The sequence below is a fragment of the Tribolium castaneum genome, chromosome 3 (assembly GCF_031307605.1).
Source record: "Tribolium castaneum strain GA2 chromosome 3, icTriCast1.1, whole genome shotgun sequence".
NCBI lineage: Eukaryota > Metazoa > Arthropoda > Insecta > Coleoptera > Tenebrionidae > Tribolium > Tribolium castaneum.
In genome coordinates, this window is record NC_087396.1 from 18,249,661 (window position 1) to 18,267,259 (window position 17,599).

Below are 17,599 nucleotides of genomic sequence, written 5' to 3' on the forward strand. Positions count from 1 at the left end.
ACTTATTATTAATGGAAGAAACGCTCGCTTTTTCTAATATTTCTCGGTGATTAAAAGCAAAGACCGCGAGGAGGTTGCGAAAAAATCCCTGGGCACTGATGCTCAGGTTTGGCACGATTCGAAACGCGCGGAAGTGATACCTGCTGATAGAAATATTAGATTGTTTATTAGCTACAGGCAGAACAACCAGATATTATATAACCCAAGATTATCTGGAATCTGCTTCTGACGAAATTATTATTTATTGCTACCTGAAATGAAAGGCTTTGTTTCAGTGGTTTTATTACTCGTTTTTGTGCTATGTAAAGAAAGAGAAATTATTAGAACTAGGTATCTGGAAAAGAAAAATACTTTTCTTTTCGCATTCATGAAGTATATTGTTCTGATGGTGAAACTGAAATTAGAACCAGAACTGCATATCATGAGAATACATGAAGAGGAATTTGTATTCTCGTGTAATCAGTTTAATCTTAATATGTATGTATCTTCTTTAAAAAAGCATTATATTATCTCAAACTGCTCAGTATTGCATAGTTATTTAGCATTATATGCTTCGCCGAGTGCCTTATAGACCATTTGTTTCAACGTGTAATTCATCCGGTTTTACATTCGCTATACTTTAAATATGAAGACTTCGTACCCTGCAAGCGTCTTTAGTACCAACATGTGAACGTGTTTCACTGGCAATTATAATAAATACTGAAAAATCAAGATTTTCCATGATTTTTTAAATTCATCTTTCCTCAAAATTTCTTCTGAAGTAAGTTTTTTGAAACCTATTAGATTCTAATCAGCAACATACAAAGAACCAAAGTTCTTTACCTTTGTTTTGAAGTCAAAAGGATTAACCAGGCAAGAAATTAACTATTTTTTGACTCTTGTGTAAACTTGAATTCTTTTTTGAATAAAAATTACTGATTCGTTATAAAAAAGTTTGCTTTATATACTGATGTGCAGATAGTGTACTAATAGTCTTGAGTTGTCGAGTAACCCCGGTATAGTTTTATATTTTGTGAATAATGCGCGACATCCTGCTTGAAGTGCTTTGGCCTTTGACAATCTGAGTTCAAAATTTTAATTGCCGTGTATGGCTGCAGCTTACATTGTAGCTTTTTCCTGTTTGGTTGTTAAGTCCGGTTTGAGGAATCTTCGATTCCTGCGTTAGTGTCTCTTCGAAGCGGATGATTTTCGCGTATGGGAAACGCAACAATAAAACAACAAACCGGACATTAATAACCCGGAGACAAGTCTAGTTACGGGTTATTAGTTTTCGAGTTGAAGAAACTGATGATTTGTTGCGGCAAGGCGATAATCCCGTGCTGGTAAGGAAGCGAATAAATATTACAATAATGATAAAGTTTCACATTAGCTAATCGATAATAAGACGGAGGGGTTGACCGAGGAAGACACCGAAGGAAACGAGCTTCGCGCTCCGTCATCAATTCTAAAATTCATTAGCATCCGACAATCCGCTAATAAGCGGACTGATAAATAATAACATTCCGCTCGTTGCTGGCTGTTACAGTGTAACATCATAGACGCTAATAAACATGAGCGTAAATAACTCGCTACACATACGCCCGACTGTCCATGGGAAAAATTCAAGCGCAGGTGCGCTATTTGAATTGCAAATGCCAACTTTCAACTAGTTTTTAATTTTTAGCGTCGGCCGAGCTTCGGCGCTAAATTCGAACTGAACTCATTGTTGTCGGATTTACATGCAATGGCCATTATGAGCAGACAGTGGCATGTGTGATGGCGGGGCACCGGTGCGTGAACTGCCCTGCCGGGGCCCCCATGACCTTTCGCCACCTTCAACGCGCTCCGCAACCGTCGCAGTAAAAAAACACAAATCGCTCATTAAATCATCCTATTATTCGCTCGGAAATTGGCGATTATCAAGCTGCAAACGCGACTTCGAAGGATGAGGACACGCGGTGTCAACGACGGGATTTGTGGACACCTACGACGGAGACTATTGGTGCGGCTTATTGTTACAAGCCGGTGCAAGGCGATTGTTAGCTCTTGTTCATTCATGACAGTGTGAGACATACCGACGCATATTTACACGCAAGAAACAATATACATGCCATTGTAACAAGACGAGAAAAAATTCCTGTCATTCTTCGACACAGAGCATATTTTGGGCTCAAAGCATTATTATTACTTTTCTCCTGCTATTTCTGACGAATCGAAAATCTAAATTACATTGTTTGATACTACTGTTTGATGTTCACTACTATATTTTTGAATTTAAAAGCATCAAACTTGTACTTTACCATCTCAATTATCACTTTTCGGCGAGTATTTTCCAAAAACCACTTAACCTGTTAGGGAATGGTTTAGCAAAAATTTAAAGGTAGATAGAGAATGGCAAAACGACCCGTTAAATAAAATTTAAGTAAATCATAAATGCATAGTTTTCCCAAAAAATAATTCTGAGATTAAAGCCCCAAATTTTGAGAACCGCTGAATTAGAATATACAAAAAAAACGAAATTTATACCAGGACCGGGATTCAAACCTATGCGCGAAAAAATTAACTATGCTAATAAACTACCATAAACTACGCAGTGGCTCTCAACCGGTGGGTTAATAAAAATTTTTGAAAAATGTATGCACTTTTTGGAAAAATGACATAAGGGTTTTTTAACTCGTCTGATCATGAAAAATTTGCATACGAATCCATTCCCTAACACCCAGTATACATTTTTTACGTTTTGACCAGTAATGCTCTCCATACTTATACGTTGAGAATTATTTCTTTTCATGTATATTATTAGCATTTATTACACTGTAACACTTCTAACATTTTCTGCGCTTGATGCAATAATCAATTTTTGTAAGTCAGAAAACCTTGTCTTTGCAAAAATATTGCATATTTTAAAACGAGTATCCTTTCAAGACTAATTTTTAAATCAATCTTTCACAAAATTTTTGGAAAATTGCAAATTATGTAGTGTAAAAATGTTTAATTTTTTGTAAAGAAGTACATACATGTTCGTCATATTTATACCTACTGGATGGCTAGAAAGTGGCAAATCCTGTTCAACTCCTTCATCAATTTAGTAACATTTCCTACAAATTCATTTCAATTATCTTGTAAAAATGGCACTTTATGTAACTAAGTTTGATTTGATGTAACTACAATGTTTAAAAAAGAAATAGTATATTATTATACGAATTTTATAAAAAGTTTTATTGCTCCAATAGAATGAGTGCCACAATTAAGTGTTATAAAACGAGTGATATATACTATTTTTTCTACTTTCTATTTTTATTGTATGTTTTTGTTTAGTTTAACTTATCAAAATCTGTTCAAACTATTTCCTTTTAATTTTGTTACTTATTCGAGCTTTATCAATAAACGACTTGACGCTGTTGACACATCACACATTAAATTACAATGACGACTGATGATTCCTAGCCCAGCACTGCCAATACAACTCCTAAAAATTTACTAAAAGGAGTTGCACAAAAGTTTTCTTTGTAAAACTACTTTTAATTTCACAATGAACATTTTCTGAAACCAAAGTAAAAAAATTAGAGGGTTTCCAGAGAAGATATGGCTGTAACTTCTAGTACTATTTTATACATCGTGCTATTCGATAATTTCTACAAAATTTTGATATCTTCTTGTTACCATAAAGTTTTGAATGTATGAAGAACCGCTGCTTCTTTGAAAATCTAAATAAAGGAACGGTTAAGAAATAATTGAGCTGATGGTATTTAATATCGTTTGGGACAATGGACGCATAATAAAACTTATGTAAATTGGCCCAAAGAAAGGTGGGTAGATAATGAAACAATGTAAAACGCGTTATTCATTCCAATAGATAAAGTGTCTTTAACTTGACTTAAAGTATCGTTTTTTTCGTGGAAGTATTTATTCAAATTTGTTGAGTAGAAAAGACATGGGTTAGGGATTTGGTTATAAAATAAAATATCACAGTGGGAAATAAGTTGTGAAACAGACTTTATATCTTTATTGTAGCATCTATGAGTGTCATCAATTTGCATTGTTTCTTTATTCTTCTGCCTTTGTCTAAACTGTAACAATTAGTGGAGCAAAAGCGAGGAGTTGCTTGTTAACACATCGTTCCAGGAATTTCTCGACCTGTTGATCAGCGTTACATCTAAAAAATTGTTCTGGATTATCGTTAATAAAGCAATCTCCCCTCTATTGTTCTTTCCGTTTCTCGGTACCTCAACGTGGGCGAAAAGCTTCGTTTTCGCCGATGTTTTCCAACAATCGTGTCTGCAGGCGCGGCCAGGTTCGGCGACTAGCCAAGCGTAGTTCCTCTGAAATGGCCCCTTTATGCACCTTCGTGCCCCTAATGACCGTGCCAGGTCTCCCTTCGACTTTTATTTAAGACGTAATTGTTTTATATCTCTTGTTTCTCGCCGTCCGACAGCTCTTTGTTCTTTCGCAGTCAAATAAAGGACGGTTTTATTGCGGAAATCGCTCGTGTCGTAACTTAAAGCAGCGCTCGATTTTTCCGTGATTCGGCCGCAAGCTGCCGGAGCACACAAAGGACTAATTGTCGGTCTTGAAGTGAGATGTTAAAGGGTTGGAACCAATATAACGCTTCGTCGTGTTGACACCAGGAGACGATCTAAGATTAATTTTAACGCCACGTTGACGAACTTAATTAATAGATCTGGGCAAAGAATCGGATAATCGGGGCGCTCAGGCGCGCACTACAAACAACGCAGGGGCGGATTCAGCCCTCGTAAGTAATACAGACACCACAAAAGAGGGAAAGGGCGCATCGAGGATCAAAGGAAATAAAATAATAGCAAGTATCATCTATCCAAAATATGCACATGGAACTTGATTTTAGTTTTTATTAATCTAATGCGTACATCAAGTAGCTCTACTTTCGATGTGTGCATTTCAGTCTAGACAAAGCTGGAACAAAATTAATGAAAAACGCAACAAGATATACGACTGTACTCGGAGATAGATAGTTCAAAGAGATAAAAATCAAAATTGAATACTAATTTATTACAAATCAAGAATTAATCTTATGCAATTGATTATACAGGCTCATAAATATAGGACTCTGCTTTAGATAAACTTGGATGCATTTAGATGCACCTAAACTATTTTGTTAATTTACATACAGATGCTTATTTTACTTCATAATTATTGTATTTTAATAAATATCTCTAATGATTGATTTTTTTCACTTTTTGGTAATTGTTTCATGTTCCTTTGGTATTTTCAATACCAAATACTGCATACACAGTAAATGTTTTTTTTATTACTATGTATGTTATAAGCTATTAAAAATTTATTCCGAATTTGTTTTTTACAAAAAGCAATACCAGATTATTGGGAAAAAAATTATTTGGTCTTGCTACCAAAATATCTAATGCTCTGAAAGCAACTATTAGTTTGTAAACTTTGTAACTGCCGACGTTTTCTCTCAAAATTAGTTGTTGTAAATTATGTATGCGCTTCAAAAAATTAACAACAAATGTAATTTATATACAGCGTTAGGCAAAAGTATGGAACCAAGCGTTTTGTACTTAAACTACGTTCCTTACGAAAAAACTAATTAGTACATCATCAACTACTTTAAAAATGCGATCATTTTTCAAGAGTACATTTTTTCGAAATTCATTTTAGTTTTAGTTATTAATTTTTTTTTTCAAATGGCACTTTTATGATTTAAAAATTGTTTCTAATTCAATAATTTTGTTTTTGAACCAGTGTTTTTGATTTTAATGAATTATTAAAGTTGCGTTCCGAGCTCATTACGACGGTTTTCCAAATTTGATTTGTCAAATTTTTCGCAAATATGAACATCCATAGATACAACCACTTCGACCAAGTTCGAAAAACCTTCGTAACGAGCTCGGAATGCAAATTTAATAATCACTGGTTTAAATACAATATTACTGAATTAGAAATAACTTCTAGAGCATGGTCTTTTACCAAAAAAATCGCCGTGGTGGGGTGCCATTTGAAAAATAAATATAACTCGAAAACTAAAAGGAATTTCCAAAAATTTTATTCTTGAAAAATGCTCACATTTTTAAAGAACTTGTTTTTTTCGTAAGGCACATAGTTTAGGCACAAAACGCGTGGTTCCATACTTTTGCCCAAAGCTGTATAGTTTCAATGAAAGGTCTATTCATGAATAAAAATAATTGGTTAAAATACGATGCTGGCGTACATAGTTTTGAAACAACTAATAGAAAGTGATTTTATTGAACATTATAGTGACTGGAGAAATGGCATTGAACTTAGCTTATAAGTTAATTGGTTTTTACCAAAAGATTTAATTACCAAGAAATCAAGTCTTGGAGAGATAAATTAGATCATGTTTTAGTTCAATTAAAACGATTTATCTGCATGTTCAGAGAAAATTAAGAAATGTCTTGATTATGTTTTTCACCGTAGACATGTAGTATGGGTGTACCGTTGGAGGGGACTTGTCCGTGAAAAAAAGAATTACTCGTATGAATTGTAATTACACTTAAACACGAAAAAGATTAGGAATGTTTGTATTAAACTTGAGTTGATTCTAATTAACTCTTTGTATGTACAAGAGCTCTGGCTTAAAAATCGAACGAGACTGGAAGAGTGTGATAATAACCAAATCAAGTCGATAAATATTATTAAAATTTTATTACATAAATTTATCAATATTATCTACATTCAGCTGACGAGAGTGTTTAGTGTCTGGTGTGCCCCGATAAAATCTTGAATGAAATGTTTAATTTTCGGTGGAGTCAAGCCTATCTCTGACAAATATTCGTTAATTAAACTACCGGTAACCAAAATCTCATCAAAGAATGTATTACTTTTAATTTTCTCGTTCTGGAAGATAAAATCATTAACGAAAGATAAAAACTAATACAGTTCCATCTCCGCTGCGAGTTCCCAACTTCCATAAAACTCGTTTAGTTAATCGAGTAGCGAGAAACCGGGAGGAGGTTCCCGATCTTTGTCCTTTACAGTTTCTCCAGCTCCTTAATTAGAAAAGTAATGAGTTTGTGCGGCGCTGAACATTTAAAAACCGGCCAATAAGCCGGCCCCTGTTACAATTACGTGTAATACAGCGAGTCAATACCAATCATCTATCCGCAGATGTAAAATTACAGAGTTTAATTCGGTAAAAATTAATCGACGAGGTCTAATTAAGCCCCGGCCATGATGTACCGCTCGCACCGGATGTTGGCTCTGATATACACCAAGGGCACTTTACGTTGGTCATTGTTAGCTCTGACATATTCATAACAATCACATCAGATACACGGTAGTTAATGAACGGTTCGGTGTCCATCCCATGGAGCTTTTCCAGTGTCTAATCAATGCGGCCGTAAATAATAAATGCGCCACAATTAAAACGCAAATAGAACAAGAACTGTCCAAGGTTGGGCAATTTCGTTTCGTTGGACGATAAATTCGAAACTGTTTGCAACAAACACGTCGCGCTCGTTATTATTTAAATTAAAATTAATAAACTTGGCTCATGATGGAATACCAGCTGACCGCGAGTTTAAATTACACTCGTACATATGCTTATATATTGTAAAAAAACGATTGTTTTCAAACAATGGCTCGTTATCTGTGAGAAATCTACAGGTATTAATTTTAAAATGGACTCTGTCTGGACGGTAGACGTAAACACCGAGCGATTTTTCTCATTTTTCGGTTTTTTTACGATTGGGACGAGACAAAGGAGCCGAAACGGGGGCGAAAATCCCAACAAAACAGGAAACCTGTAATCAGCCTGCAATAACCCCCGACACCCTATGTTTGGACAAGCTAAGTGAAACTCAAAATTGGTTCACCATGTTTTATCAGACATTTTAATAAACGTTTTTGACGGACTTATAGCTTAGAGATACCTAAACAATTTTTTAGTTTTAACACAAACTGAAATATCTTGAAAAGTGCAAGCTTCGCCTGGTGTAGGAACTAATAAAAAGTAATCTTTAAAAAAATCATTTTCATAAGCTAGGATAAGTCCGGTAGAGATGGGAGAGATGGCTCAATTACATGTGGGATATATGGCCCACCACTTACCCTTAATTTACCTTATTTTACGCACATAAGATTTTAAAAGCAAAAATGAAGAATAAATTATGTTAAACAAATAATACGAACAGAATGTCAACTTATTCTAAAATAATTTATCAGAAGAAGAAGGAGAAGGAGATGAATACAATTAAACAACAAAAATAGGAACAATTGGATAGAGTATGTCAACTGTAAGAGGTGTTCTATGGGGAATTGTTTCAAATTTCTTCTTTAGCTTGTGTGACGAATGTGACAAGGTTTTTTGTAAAAAGAATTAATACCGACATAAAACTGTTAAATTAGTTAACCCATAGTTAGTAGGTCATCTCAGTTCCTCTCATGGGACAGATGGCTCAACTCCTGATTTTTTTGTTATTTTTTAGGAAAAGTTTTGATAATGTGTTATTTACCTATACTCACTAGAACTACTGCGTAGTTCAAAATATGTTGCCAAACGTTAGGGTCATCAAGACAGACATTTTTTGCTTATAAACCCCTAGTCGCAAATGAGCTGTTTTGCCTCTAGAGCCATTTACATTTAAAGAGTATGGAGACATGCCTCTATTTATGACGAAACAAAAAACAACGTTAGAGTAGCCGAAGGTCCTCCTGCTGAGCATTTTCAAAATCGTCGACATCCTTGTCGAAGTACATTTTCGTTAATCAAAAATTTCCTAGGAGTTCAAGATCGCAGTTAGCCTGCCCAGAGTCAGGATTTAATTTGGATTTTTTTTCCTCTGGGGTTATATCAAGTTTCTAATCTATGACTCCCTGTAGCCACACAAAAGTAACTCTTAGTCAGAGTAATGGCCGCATGTCTTTTCGTGCCACAAGATCAGCAAAACAAATGGTTTGAGACGCAAAACGGCTCCTTTGCGGATAGGGGTTAATAATCAAAAAATATCTGTCTTGATGACCGCTATAAGACCGTTTGGGAACATCTTTTTGAACAATCCTGTACAGTTAAATAAAAAGCTAAATATAAAATATCGCCTTAGTTGTGTCAATCATATTTTTTTGTTATGTTTTTTTAAATGTGGGTCACCTACGCATCTCTGCTTGAATTACCCTAAATAAAATAGCAGAACAAAGTCAAGTCCTGACTCCTGAAAACAAAATTTGACAGAATGGTAAGATGTGGTTTGACGGTTTTGAAGCTCGGTAAAATTTAACGTTTTTATGTTTGAAATAATTGTCTTGAGTTTTGTGGAAAGAGTTCGGCGTGATTATACAAGCACAAGCGACTTGAATCATCATTTTCGGAAAAAACACGTTTCCCTTAATTGACAATGTTGTCGCAGCAAACGCGACGTGTTAGCACTCAAATAATACCAATAATTGCACCATTGTACAAACTCATCGACTTGTTTAATTGTGTACCAACATAATACCCGTCTGTTTGTCCAGCAAACAGCGTTGACTCGAAAAAATGGGGAATTTCACGAATGTCCAGTTCATATAGACACAGTCCACGGCCCGCCTTTTATTGTCGCGATTTTCAGTTTAAATCATCGAAACTAAATGTTTATTCGGTAAAATTAGACCGTTAACCTCGTTCATCGGTATTCAAAGAACCGCCGCGAATATGACTCTCCCGATATTGGAAACGTAACGACTCATGTGGGCTTTTACAGTCCATAAACCGCTCGCTTTCACGTGCAAAACACTCCAAAATCATCAAAGATCCAGAAGCAGCATCTCGTGAATGGGCGCCTAATACACACATCTCTTAATTATCCTTGGCCGGATGCGGGATATCTGCATTGAACAGGAAGCTGCCTGGAAATTACACCGTGCCTTCGCTGTACGGGTCAGCGGATCGGCGTGAAATCCACGCTTTTTGCCGAAAAAAGGAGACATTTCGGTTTGGCATGAGCCATTCTGGACCATTAACGCCGAGGAGTGAATGAACGTGTCCAGTTGAGGCGAACGTGTGCCGGAAATAGAAAATATTAAATAAGTACATTGCGTCATTTTAATGAGCGACATCCTGGAATGGAGAGTTTACAGGTTTGTCTAGTTTTAATGTCCAGCGATGATGAATAAAACGAAATCGACGACTAACTGTATTCTGGATGGCGGACGGAACAAAAAAACTGATCGCTTCCTGCAACCAGCACGAGGCTGAGCGTTTGACGGCGAAGATTCTTCTTCTTCGTCGTCGTTTTTTCGGGAGCTGATTTGCATTTTATTTCCGCACATATCGCTTACAGTTAGTCTAACTACGGATTAAGCCTCAACATCCGCAGAAAACTGAACCAGTTTGATGCTTTGACAACGATGCACTTCTTTCACAAGCACATTATTGTACGTACTAATTTTCAAGCATTAAAAATGAGGAAAAACATCAAAGCTTATGGGAGACAAAAAAGGCACTCATATGCATACCAGGAAAAAACAACCATCTGTATAGTAGCACGGAAAATAGAAGAGCAAATTAAAGAACAACGGATTTAAGATATAAGATATGCGTAAAGGAAATTGACTATATCCGTCAACATTAACTACAGGAAGAGAAAAGAATCACTAACTACAAATACTATATTGAATGAATACTGTACAAATCATTTTAAAATTGTATGGAGCTGAATTTGAAGTAGTTAGAAGTAAGGTTTTTATACGTCATTATTTATAATACATTACACATCAACGAAGAAATCGTGACAACGTTCAATAAAAAATAACAAATAGCAGTAGCAAATTATTAGATTTTCTAAAGCATTAGGTTTTTACAGCCTAGCACTGAAAAGCTTTCCAGACATTTTAATTTCGCCAAAAATATAAACTTTGTGACGAATTGAGTAAAAATGTCGTAGTTCTCTCACTCCCGGAGTTACCCTAACTTAAACTTATTGATGATGAATGATATCAATTATCACCTGTTGCACTTAAACCAGTAGCGACCAAATCTAATAAAACCTATACAGGATTGGGCAAAAATGTGGACTAGGTATTTTCGGTTTACTTTCATAAAAACCATTCTGGAATTGACTAACCCGTTACTCATATAAAAGTTAATGCCAAGAGTACTCAATTTCCACCACAATGGTTTTTATGAAAGTGAACCGAATGTAAGTGTTTTTGCCTAAACTATTTATTTTAAGAAATAAAAATTAAGTCCGTAAAAAATTTCGAAAAATATAATTTTTTGAAATTTTTTTTAATTCTCGAGTTATGCAAAATTTTATTTTATTTTTTAAATAATATTGCGTTTTTAGTGGTTTTTAACTAATTACCAAAGTTACGTTCCGAACTATATGCAGATTGGTGAACTTGACTGAAGAGGTTATATGTATGTTTGTAAATTGCGAAAAAATTACGCTTGTGCTACAATGGAAGTAGCTACTTAATCGCTCAGACTTTGATATTTTGTCAAGTTGCTCGGTCAAGTTCGGGAAGTCTTCGTGATGAACACAACTTTAATAATTTATGTAAAAAAATACACTGACTTAAAAACAACATTGTTTAATTAGAAGCCACTGTATAGCATGATCTTTATTAACCAAAAAACGCGTAGTAGGGTGTCAGTTAACAAATAATAACATTTTGCAGAACTCGACAATTGAAAGGAATTTCGAAATATTGTATTCTTTAAAAATGATCACATTTTTAACGGACCTATGTACTTTTTATCTTTTTCGTAAAGTGAATAATTTAGGCCAAAAAAATAGAAGTTCGTTTGTAGAAACGTGTGCTAGCGTTTAGGTCCTTGCATTTCGTAAGGAAGATTCCTTGGATTTCTTTTTAGGTCGCTGCAAGGATGTAAATCTATAGTAATATTAGCTTATCTTCTTATCTTTTTTCCTTCGACATGCAGCCTGTTTCATAGAACAAAAGTAGCATAACCCCGTTGTACACATGCAGTCTGCTTACAATAAATCCGACATGTCCCAGCACTCGGCGGCCGACAAGCTTAAATATGCGTTTCCCCCGTGTGTAATTTATTAGTTCCACCACAGACCTCAGAGGGCAAAGAAAGAAACGAAAAAAAAACACCCGTAAAACATAAAACCTGGGTAATAGTATTGTCAACAAGTGGCTGTCGTTATGTTAATGTTCCGAATCTACATATAATATAAAGCGATATGAATATTCAGCAGCTTTACATTGTTAGGATTGACTCGCCCTGACCCCTGGTGTTATCGTCACATTTGAATATCGCTCGCATGGCTTTACACCGACCTGAAGTACTTTTCCATTTGCGCCAATTGCAGCAGTTTCGGTGGCACAGATATTGACCCAAATGATAGGTCTTACCGTAGGCAGGGAATGAGACCTCCGATGCATACGGAATTGACGGTGTTTTTGAGAAAGAGATTTCTCGATGTAGGAGGAATGACAATGTAAGTAAAGCTAGACATATTCAAAGAGACGCATATCTTCTTCGGTTGCTAATCCTGGTGAATGCAAATTGTCGATCAGTTTTGCTAGCCACGTCTTTTCCGTTCGTAATAATTTCCGAATTATTTGGTGGTCAAGTGCTCCACAGAGGAAGAAGACTCAATCGTCATTTGTTTTCGAAAAACATTTTCTTAAACTTCTGTGGTTTTTCTGTTTGTAATGCTCAGATAATTGTAATTAAGTAATCATAACTGTTCCAGCTTCCTTATTAATTTTAATTCCTTCCTTTGCTCCAAGATTTCACGAGAAAAATGTTCAGGACGGCTTTGCTAATTTTCTTAGAACTCGTTCTGGATTATCATACAGGATCACTGCTCTTTTCGTAATAATGATTAGTACCACCACGTGTTATTTAATGCATTTGTGTTGACCTAATGTGGTTAGGCAGCTAAATGCTTTTGTGTGTTATACACCACAGCAAAGAATTTATGTTGTCGCGCAGCCTAATTAAGAAAAACTGTTTTTGGCAATTGTAGCAGATAATTTTGACAGCAGTATATTTGGAGCCGATTCCTTTGTCCTAGGTCGTTAACAGCATACTTATGAGCCTCATATGCGTAAATACGAGTATAAATCAGCCTTCGGAATAGCCAATCGTTGCCAAATTTAGAAAAGCCGAACTGACTCACTTTTGCAATACCGCTTGGATAAAAATCACATGTCATTTCCGCGCAATTCTGGAGACCTCAATGAACCACATCGGCGCAAAATCCGCCTTCAACTCTCTCGGAAGCTTCAATCACTGTAACCATTAGAACAATGGCTTGAAATTTGGCAGAGTGTCTCGTTTCGGTGGCACAGATATTGACCCAAATAGCATAACGTGTGCTGCCAGCTGATGTCTCTGGATGCTCCAGGCCCAGCATCGGCATGATGGACGACTTCCGGTGTGACGTGGTGTTGAAGCACGTTGTAACATTAGTATGAGTCGTGGCTGCTACTGTTCGCAGGCCATTGTGTGTACGCCCACGTCGATGGCATGTTATATCATGCATCTTCGTGTTGATGGGAGTTGCGACGTATTAGCATGCGGAATTGCGCGATTTCCGAGCTGGTTGCGATGGCTATCGTGTATGGTAATGCGACCGATTCGCTCCGACGATCGACCATCGATTGATCGATGAATGGTTTCGGTTTGTTTACGGCCGTTGTTAATTAGCAGCGAACCGATTCATTAGCTCAATTCGGAAAAAATCGATGGCGTTTCCTGCGTTCGCGGTGTTTTCAGCGGCATTCTTGCGAAATGTTGCACGCGTTGGGACGGCTTCACAGAGCTTTTTTCTTGTTCCGGTTGAACGTACGCCAGAGGTTTACACACACGGAGGCTGGAGATGAAGAAAAACGTTCAGCTTGCTTCCAACATGCGAGATTTTGCGCGAGGCAAAATTTGCCCGCATAATTAGCCAAAATTCCCGCTGAAATCTGGCCTCCACTTCTTCGTTGCTAAAATCTTCTCAGCAGCAAAGGGGCCACACTTTTGAAAACGTTGATGTAATCAAAAGCTGCTTTTTGGAATTTTTTCGTAGTCATGCAGAATATTTTGAATAACTTCTTGGACATCACCAAGAGATCCTTAAGATCTGATCAATATTTTTTGGAAAAAAAATTATCTTTGTTTTGAGTTAAAATGCAAAATTTTGACAAAATTGAATACTTTATAAGTTTTATGGTAGATGGGCACAAAATTTGTAATGGGTACAAATCTTGTAGACATAATACCTACTTCATACAAGAAGTCAATAGTGTCTAAAATAATATCTATCAATACGGATTAACTTTTCAAGAATCAGAGTGAGTAATCTCTTAAATCTAGATAACAAAGCGTGTTTTACAGAATTTTGGGTATCAAGTCGAGGTTCAAGTTTATTATTACTTGTTTGATATTATGAAATAATCGCTTTTATCAATGGACCGTTTTAGCTGCGTAAGCCTGAGTCGCTGTTTTTGTAATCCTTGATAGCTAATGTTCTCGTAGAAATGTACTCATAACCGGAAGAAAATAATGTGTGAAATTGTTGAATATGTTTCTGATAACAAAGTTGGATTAATGATAGCATTATTTTGCTACTTAAGGCGAAAACATTTTATAACCAGAAATAAACTGGATTTCATAAATACTTGTATCGGGGGTCTATAAGTTTTTTCGATATTTGGTACTTGCTAAAATTTCTTCTGAATTTCTATTGAAGTCTCCTTATTTGAAATTGGTATAAATTTGAGGAGTTGGTTCATTTGTTTTATTACATTTTTGATAATTAATTCTCGGATAATTTATCTAAATCATTCACTGCCATCAGACAACTGACGTCAAGCCCAAGATTATAAGAATCAATAATTGACACAAAATTGACAACAAAAGCAGAGTTTGTTGACAAAACTGATTTGCTACACCTGCAGAATCAAATTTTTCTTATCTTTTTTTAGGTGCTTTAAAAGGCTGGAGATTTACTATTTTCAGCTGTAATTATCTGTTTATTTATTTATAATTACATACTTATTATTAGTTCGTTGAGAAGATAAACGTTGGTTGTCATTCTTTTAGTATGATTGCAGAGGGAATTTACCTTGCTGTAAGAATTATTGCTCTTTGCGAAATTATAATTTCAGTAGATAAAGTGCGTAATGAAGTAAAATGCTTTAACCTTTCTTTATGTTCTCGCCAAGAACAAGCACCTCAACCAATTTGCATTTTACACCTGTGTAGTTATTTTCACTACAAATCATAAATAAATGCAAATGAGAAATAACAAAAACAGCCTCAAAAATGACTCATGGAGGTATTAGTCAAGCTCTTAGGAATTTACTACCGTTAGGGCCCTTTTGGCTTCTACCTCTCTCAGTAATTGGTTCTGGAATTATTGTAATGACCCAAGAACAATAATTGTAAACGTCCAATTCATATTTAGACACTCGGAATAATTTTTATAAAAAACAGAAAGAAGGCAATAAAGTTGATTTTTTTATCACGAATATGGAGTGTTGTCTATCAACATTTATGGTGCTGTGAAATTGTATGTACTTAATGTTATAAACTTAGAAACATTTGAAATATTATGCAATATTAGGCAGACTCAACATGAGTACTGAAAAGTATTGGAAAAATTATAGGTATTATAATTTGACGACCTATACTATGCTCCCGCCGCAGATATGAGAAGGATAAATCATTAAACATCTAAACAGCATCTTAATGGAACCAAATGTATGTTTGGTGGTGCGTCTGTTTTCTGTTTCTGAGGGGTTGAAAGGTAAAATTTTATGGGCATATCCATTGACGGGCCGTTGGAGGCGCGTACCTCACCCGTATTTACCTTGGCATATCACTTTACGTTGTAGCCTCATTCTGGGGTGCTACTCTACTTCCGGCGACCGAGTTGGGGTGGGTTCCCTGCCGTTTCCGGCCCTTACCTACCCTAGTTTAGGTGAACTGGCAGTGGTCGTCTTGTGCCCCCGCTGAACATCCGTCGGTCGTCGAAAACCTGACCCACCTGAGGCCTACCTGCACTTGACGAAAACTCGCCGGAAGCGGAATCGGTCATCTCACGTTCTCACGTTTCGTCCTCTCCGTCTGGCTTACTCTGGCACCCCGAAAGAGACTATTCATTCATAAGTTTGTGAACACATGGTGGGAGAAGCGAGCGCTTTCAGACTGAACACAAACTCTATTCATGCCGAGTGACGCACAGGTGCGTTAGAGCTAACCTCTTTGTGAGGATCTGCGGTGCAATATAGTCTCTCTCGAAGTGATTTCGCGTAATCGAGAGTGAGAGTGCGCCAATGTTTTGGGCCGAGTGCGTACTTATGGTCAATAGGAATAAAAGGGATAAAGCGGAGTTGTTTTCCTGCCGCGCTATTCCGGGCGATGGACCAAAATAGACCAGTGACAGTGTTTTAGAGCAAAAATTTCGGAAAATCGCAATGTAGTGGGTGCTGTGCTGTGCGATGCTTAATTTATTTACGTGTGTAAGTGTTTATTATTCTAGTCAATGTACATAGACATTCTGAGGCCTTACTCCGGGATGGGCATAAAAACAATGAAAGCGTTCAGTAGGCAAAAAGGTATGAAAATTTTTGAGACGTTGCACATGTGCAGCAGATGTTGCGCCTCCAAGACACCAACCTTATCAAACAAACACAATACAAATTGCGCTAAATCGGACCACAAAGGCACTCAATTGCTCCTCAAGACTGGACACTGGTTCAAGTATACGGGCGCATTCGCCTGCCTTTCACTCCAACAATATAATTATTTTTTTGTCAGCTAATTACATGACCGGTTGTCGATTAATCGACGCGGACCGAACAAAGAGGAAATGTGCCCTAAAAATCTTATCCGAGATATGCGATTCGAGAGCCGATTTCCGTCTACTATTCGTGATAACTTCTTATCTTTGCACATCTTCCAAACATGTGCGCACGGTCTAACCTGTTGATTTTTCCGGTGGACGCGCATATTTATTCTTTTCGCACCAACAATTTAATAATAGCAGGTGTTTAATAATGGAAAGGTGTGCATTGTATGCACTCGCAGGGGTTAACTAACTCTTAATTAACTCCAATTTACACAATTTTTTGGACGCACTTTGTGTTTTCTTCATTTGCTTATTCTACAAATGAAGCCAAGCCTCATTTGTATTTCTCTTTATTCTTCGTTTTTCACTTCACTCTTTGTTGTTGTACAAGAGTATCCTCTTACTTTGTTATTTTACTCTTTTTTAGTGCTTGTTTTGACACATGAGTAATCTCATCAGCGCCGAGAATATTTAAATAAATTATGAACAAGCTCACCTGTCATTGCTTATCATGTTTCATTATTTTTCATTTTTATTTTTCTGAATTTTAAAAATCCAAATATGTTTTCCTGGAAAATATTCTTTTACTTGGTGTACTTTACTTCATCCGTACTTTACACTCAATGTTAATTTGTTAAGTCAAGAGAAAATAACAATTATTATAATTGATCGACGTTGTGAGTTTGTTTTCCTGTCACATTTTTTGGCTTGTTATAGTATATTTTTTGCACTGTCTTTAGTAATTAATTGCTTGTATGTCTAGACCAGGTGATCGCAAGCTTTTGCTCACTATTTTGCATTATAAAAGAGGTTGTTACGATTTGGTCAAAAGTGTAGCCTTTTAGGGATGTAGAAGTATATGTACTAAC

The 17,599-nt window shown here is 36.3% G+C and overlaps 1 protein-coding gene across 5 annotated transcripts in view; it reads left to right on the plus strand.

Annotated features, from left to right (window-relative positions):
• The window catches only part of pnt (pointed), an 88,756-nt gene that overhangs the window by 33,739 nt on the left and 37,418 nt on the right, over nucleotides 1-17,599 (plus strand). Inside the window, exon 1 of one of the 5 annotated variants that reach the window (XM_064355792.1) lies at nucleotides 16,095-16,497. The exons of 3 other annotated variants lie outside the window; for them this stretch is intronic. In XM_064355792.1, the coding sequence (XP_064211862.1) occupies nucleotides 16,425-16,497 (73 nt within the window). In that variant the 5' untranslated portion in view covers nucleotides 16,095-16,424. Of the gene's footprint in view, nucleotides 1-16,094; nucleotides 16,498-17,599 lie in introns of those variants that run through there. One more of the 5 variants, XM_064355793.1, reaches the window with a different exon arrangement.